The sequence below is a fragment of the Chaetura pelagica genome, unplaced genomic scaffold, assembly GCF_000747805.2.
Source record: "Chaetura pelagica isolate M959 unplaced genomic scaffold, ChaPel_1.0 scaffold101, whole genome shotgun sequence".
NCBI classification, from domain to species: Eukaryota; Metazoa; Chordata; class Aves; order Apodiformes; family Apodidae; genus Chaetura; species Chaetura pelagica.
This window is the reverse complement of record NW_009952564.1, coordinates 5037754-5044281: the sequence shown is the minus strand read 5'-3', so window position 1 is coordinate 5044281 and position 6528 is coordinate 5037754. Positions and strand designations below refer to the sequence as shown.

The window sequence follows — 6528 nt, the reverse complement described above, 5'->3', positions numbered from 1 at the left end:
GAAAGAGTGAGAGGTAGCAAGCATCTGTGGAAAGCTACACAACTGTAGAAGAATTTCATCAGTTGGAATGAAAATTAGTTATTTTTAAAATTGATGCGTTTAAATGTTATACATTAAATGAAAACTACTCATTTTTTATTTATTTTGGGGGATGAAGATGCAAATTTAATGGGCAAAGCAGTGTAAAATCCCTTCTGAAGTAAGTAGTTGCATGTGAGTTAGGACTGCAAATGAGGAGGAGTCGAAAAAGGAGCTTATGTGTCTCAGGCCCAGGCTTATTGCTCTGAGTCATGTATTAGAATAAGCCTCCAACATGAAACTGGAAGTCACATGCATTCCCATCTTAGCCTGGCAGATAACTGCACTGTTATGCTTTCCCCATAAGCTGCTTCACATAGCTGTACATACAGGTTTCAGCTTGGAAAACTGTAGTATTATTGTTTGATATTTCTCATTGAAAATATGCTTGTGCAAAGCCAAGGAGTTAGCATAAACTGATTCTTCAAGCCAAATGGTTGCCTTCAAGCAGCATCCTTTGTTTCCCTCTGTGTACGTTATATGCACTAATTAGAATATTCTTCTGTGTGAATTAGGGTAAATTTATTCGAATCCATTTTGGAACCACGGGCAAGCTGTCATCTGCTGATATTGAGATTTGTAAGCTGCAAATTCTATCCTTTTAAAAAATACAATTGCTCATCTGAAAACTTGGAGAACCCTTCTCACTGAATTTTCCTTTGTGCTACTAGATTTATTGGAGAAATCACGAGTGATTTTCCAGCAGCCGGGTGAAAGAGACTATCACATTTTCTACCAAATCCTGTCAGGAAAGAAACCAGAGTTACTGGGTAAGCATTATGTGGGTTCACAGCTTATAAGAACCAGCCTGCAGTGGAACAGACAGAGCCTGAGGAGGGGGCAGGGGACAAAGCCATGTGCAGTGAGGCCTTTATGCTTCCACTTGATTAAACTGAACTTTCATAGAATCACTGAATAGTTAAGGTTGGAAGAAACCTTAAAGTTCATGAGGTTCCAATCTCCCTGCTATGAGCAGGGACCCTTCACACTAGACCAGGTCCCACAAGGCATCATCCAACCTGGCCTTGAACACCTCCAGGGAGGGGGATTTCACTATCTCCTTGGGCAACCTATTCCAGCACCTTACTACCTTCTCTTACGTCTTGTCCTATCACTGCCCTCTCTGATGAAAACCCCCTCCCCAGCTTTCCTGCAGGCCCCCTTTAGGCACTGGAAGGCCAATATAAGGTCTCCCCAAAGCCGCCTCTTCTCCAGGCTGAACAGCCCCAGCTTTCTCAGCCTGTCTCCATAGGAGAGGTGCTTTCGCCCTTTGATCATCTTCATGGCTCTTCTCTGGACCCTCTCCAACACCTCTGTGCCTTTTCTGTAATGAGGGCTCCAGAGCTTTCACAGTCAAGGCACTCTTTTAAACATGGTGTGCCAATGGCAGCAACATAGATCATTATTCTGTGATATACTGATGCAGGTACCCTGTAAAGTGAAGGGATATTAGAGATTAGTCTAAGGGAATGAAGCTCAGACAGGAGTTTCAAAACGTAACACTTTAAAGGCAAAAAAGTCACAGTGTGTACTCTGAGGTCTCAAAACATCTGGAAAGTGTTATGCCTCCAAAAGCATTTGTGGTGATAAAATTTTCATCATGCAGATTTTCACAGATTTGCTTACAGATCCATGAAGAAAAGCTGGTTTCCTCTTTCTGCCCCAAGTAGTCAAACTCATATTCTAGAATGTCCTGTAGTAAGGAAGAATATGCAGAGCTGATTGTGCGGTAATTGCCCCTTTCATGTTTCCCCTGAATGCAGTCCCATAGACCTGCTGGAGAGGAGCAGAGAGCAGATAAGAGATGTCTCTGCTCTCTTCATCTCCTGATGGCTTGAATAAAACCTTCACTAGTTATTTAAGTGATGAGATTTGCTGACTTGAATTTATGCGCTGAAGAAACACTTTTTATAAAATACTTTGAAGAGTCACTAAACTGCTACTAAGCCGCAGCAATCATAGTCTGTTTTGAAGTCTTTTTATCCTGACAGTGCATGGTTAAGTGCCCAATCCTCTTAGCTTTTACCTGCCCTAATTAATTATGATTAGGGGAAAGATTTCAAGGAACCATAGCACTGAAATTTCTGTCTGAATCCTGGTGCTAGGACAGTAGGCTCTTTCTCATTAACTATCTGCACACTTCACAGCAGCACACACATTTTTGGCCAGCAGGAACAAGTCTGCAGGCTGTTGAAGAGGCTGAAACCACTGGGGACTTCTGTCTTGTACACAAGAAATGTGTGTGTTTGTATACAAACGTATCTAAATATAGATACATATAAATATAGATAATTACCAGTACAGAAAAATATAAATGTAGATAAATGAATACGTCATTGCTTCTTAGCAAAGCAGCACAGACCTACAGATAATCTTATTTTATATACACATGTATTTCTATATGTATTCACGTACATACGTATTTAGACACATATGTGTGTATGTATATGAAAGATTGACATCTAGACCAAACCTTTGTTGGGTTTTGTTCATCAAGAGCCAAGTATCTTCTGCAAAGAGTGCTGGAAGTTGCTATTTTGTGAGTCTGTTATAAAAGAAGGGAACCATGCCAATTGTCCCTGTCTTAGGTAATACTAACATCTCCTTCTCCTCTGTACTTAAATGGGATTTTTACCCTTACAGGCATGCAAGGCAGAAAGTATAGCTGTAGGGGAGAATACGAACACAGTATACTGCAAAGTGTGTTTAATAGATGTGTGTGCAGTATTTCCATATTCTTTTCTTTTTTTTTTTCTTTCTCTAAATTTTGGTCTTCATACTGGAATAGTAGAATGAAAGAGTTTGTTGCTGCCCTAAAATTGTTAAAAACAAACCAAAACAAACAAAACCAAAACCGAAACAAACAAAAACCCAACAAATCACACACGACAAAAACCCCCATAACTTTATACACAGTTGTGCAGAGAAAAATGTGTGCAAGAGTTGATCTTTGGATGTTCATTTTTTTATATATATCCTGAATGGATGACAGTTTTGACTTTGACCATTCGTTTATAGATATGCTACTGGTATCTACCAACCCCTATGACTACCACTTCTGCTCACAAGGAGTGGTTACAGTGGACAATTTGGACGATGGAGAAGAATTGTTGGCAACAGATGTAAGTCCGTATTGGTTTGACTTTGTAGTTCATAGGTTAGGTGCATGTGGGGAGGAAAAGTGCTGGCAGGATCTTAGCTTCTGTGACTGCAACTACTGGACTAGAGTGAAAGCAGAAGTGGCTCTCAGTTGCATGAATACCATGAGGCACGAGGCCTGATAAACTATTATACTTTTTAATCTGGCCTTGCTCCATGTCGTGTTCTTATAATTTTGGTATAGAAAATACTTGATAAAGGGAGCTCTCCTCTCGCTCCCTAGCCACTGTGGGTCTCCAAGGTGTTCCAGTGGATGCTTTGTAAGATAACATCCATTGGCAGGTTAGTAATACCTGCCATGCAAAGGTAGATTGTGGGGATGGAAAACGCCATAGCTTTTGAGTAGGGAAGTGACGAATATCTGTGTTTTCTTTTCACAGCAAGCTATGGACATCCTGGGATTTGTGCCAGATGAGAAGTCTGGTTCCTACAAGCTCACAGGTGCCATCATGCACTTTGGGAACATGAAATTCAAACAAAGGCCCAGAGAAGAGCAGGCAGAGGCTGATGGCACTGAAAGTAAGAATAACCCCTAAAATTACCCATTATCTTAAAAAGTCTGGCATGTATCATGCACTATGTTGAGGAAGAAGCAGCCTGTTTGTTTTGATCTTGCACAACACAGCTCCTGACCAGATGAAAGTGTGGTGCTTTATTCAGTGGTGGGTAGCCTCATTTAGCAGAAAGGGTATAGACAGAGAACAACCTAATGAAATCTCATTTTTGTGACCATTTGAACAAAATGGTTAGCTTTCTCTTGCATGCCTTCAGGTCTTGCTTCTTTACTTCCTCTTGCACCTGAAACTGTCTACAATCAGTGTGGAGATATGTTATTTTCCCTATACATGAAGAGTTTCACAAGTGTGATTCTTGCAGCAATTGGGGTCCGAGGTAGACAGATGACCTTCTTTACCACAAGGGAGAGAACAGGCACATGTAGCACAAATCATTAGAAGAGCAAGGTCTTTATCCAGCTCCTGTTTGAAAGTGGATGTACTTAATATCATTTTCTTGCTAGGCTTGCTTCCCTTTAGAATTTCAAAGGCAGTTGAAACATTTTTTCTCTTGATCAGGTGCTGATAAAGCTGCTTACCTAATGGGAATCAACTCCTCTGATTTGATTAAGGGTTTATTGCACCCTAGAGTGAAAGTTGGCAACGAGTATGTGACCAAAGGTCAAAGTGTTGAACAGGTAAGGAGAAGATTTCAGGGTATTGGGATACCTGTCCTGCAAGCCCTGAGGATTCATCCATAACCTCGCAGAGAGACAGACAGCTGCTAGAAATATTAACATGTACCTCTAGTATCTGTTCTCATTTTATATCCCCAAACTTGTGGCAAGAGACAGTGGAAGTGTGGGAAACTAGTAAAGAGACAGACAAAGGAACAGTGGTGCTGCCCTTGCTAGTGTTGTTTTTCTGATGTGTTTCAGGGACAGCCACTCAAGGAAACCAGGTACAGAAAAAAACACACGGGGACTGATTTGTAATTCTGGATGAGAATAGTTACCTAGAAGAGTTGAGCCATGGTTTATTTATTCACTCATCACTCATTCATTATTAATGTAATTATAAGGTCTGTGTGACTTCAGTCAGCTAAAGGCAATATCCACTTAAAGGTATCTCTTAATTTAAGAAACGAAAGTCCTTGGGTTAGCACTGCTGCAGCTGTAGCAGCATTGTAGAGGATGCTGCAGCATTTTGGTTACAATGAACATTTGTTGTTTGAAGACAGGCTGTGGTACAGGCTCAGAAACTAGAAAACTGCTGGAGAGAGATCTATCCTATTGGTGTAATCCCATGTAGGCTAAAGAGAGTTTTGACAGACTGTTCCTATAGTCTGCTTACGCCATGTATGTGCTAGTATACATACATATATATAATTAAATTCTACATTATAATATATAAATTTATGTGTAAATTATCCATGAGCCAACATAAGAAAGGGCGTGACCAGTAGGTCAAGAAAGGTCACTCTCCCCCTCTACTCTGCCCTGGTGCCAGAGCTGGGATACTGCATCCAGTTCTGGGCTCCCTGGTTCAAGAGACACAGGGAATTATTAAAGAGTCAACAAAAGATGCAACAAAGATGACTGGGGGATTGGAGGATCTCCCTTATGAGGAAAGGCTGAGAGAGCTGGGCCTCTTCAACCTGGAAAAGATAAGACTGAGGAGAGACCTTATTAATGCCTATAAGTGTCTAAAGGGTGGGTGCAAGGAGGATGGAGCCAGATTCTTTTCAGTAGTGCCCAGTGACAGGATGGGGGGCAATGGGCACAAGCTGGAACATAGGAAGTTCCGTTTAAACATGAGGAGAAAAGTCCTTACTCTAAGGGTGTCAGAGCACTGGAACAAGCTGCCCAGGGAGGTTGTGGAGTCTCCTCTTCTGGAGCTATTCAAGACCTGCTTGGATGCAGTCCTGAGTAATGTGCTCTGGGGGATCCTGCTTTAGCAGGGGGGTTGGACTAGATGATCTCTAGAGGTCCCTTCCAACTCTTATAATTCTGTGGTAACAATTTGAAGAAAAGTCAGCACAGATAGTGGGAGAAGCAGTGTATTGTATTAAGTATGCTTTGGTGGTTATAAAATTATGAAATTTCATTGAAACCATAAGTAGAAATTGAAATAGGCTACTGCACTGAAATCCTTGTGTTCCACAGTAAATTCTGTTCCACACAGTGATATTTTGAAACATGTCTTTTAGGTTTTGTATGCTGTTGGAGCCTTATCTAAGGCAGTGTATGACCGGATGTTTAAATGGCTGGTGGTCCGTATCAACAAAACCTTGGACACTAAACTGCCAAGACAGTTCTTCATTGGAGTCCTGGACATTGCCGGCTTTGAAATCTTTGATGTGAGTATTAAAGAGTGAAGACTTGGTGGAAGGACATTAAAAAATACCAAGCCCTAGCTCTTGGGTGGGTATTTCTTTCTCTAAATGAAGAGAAAGCAAAGTGCTGACTTGAGGGCCAGGTGAATGAGGTTGAAGATCTATCCAATAAGTTGCCCAGGACTGGTCACTCACCCCCATGCCTTAGGACTTCAACTAAGAAAAAAAGGAGGGTAATTGTAGTAGGTGACTCCCTTCTGAGGATAACAGAGGGCCCCATTTGTCAACCTGACCCATCTCACAAGGAAGTCTGCTACCTCCCTGGGTCTCAGGTTAGATATGTTCAAAGGAAGCTCTCTGGTCTGGTGCAGCCTTCTGATTATTACCCTCTGTTGTTTATCCAGGTTGGCAATGACAAGGTTGCAGAGAGAAGTCCAAAGGCTATTGAAAAGGACTTCAAGG

General features: G+C 41.5%; 1 protein-coding gene across 1 annotated transcript in view; it reads left to right on the top strand.

The window, feature by feature from the left end:
* MYH15 (myosin, heavy chain 15) overlaps positions 1 to 6528 on the top strand; it is a 49488-nt gene that overhangs the window by 8652 nt on the left and 34308 nt on the right. The window contains exons 9-14 of the mRNA XM_009993360.1: positions 594 to 657; positions 750 to 848; positions 3097 to 3200; positions 3618 to 3756; positions 4311 to 4429; positions 5941 to 6090. Of these exons, the coding sequence (XP_009991662.1) occupies positions 594 to 657; positions 750 to 848; positions 3097 to 3200; positions 3618 to 3756; positions 4311 to 4429; positions 5941 to 6090 (675 nt within the window). The remainder of the gene's footprint in view (positions 1 to 593; positions 658 to 749; positions 849 to 3096; positions 3201 to 3617; positions 3757 to 4310; positions 4430 to 5940; positions 6091 to 6528) is intronic.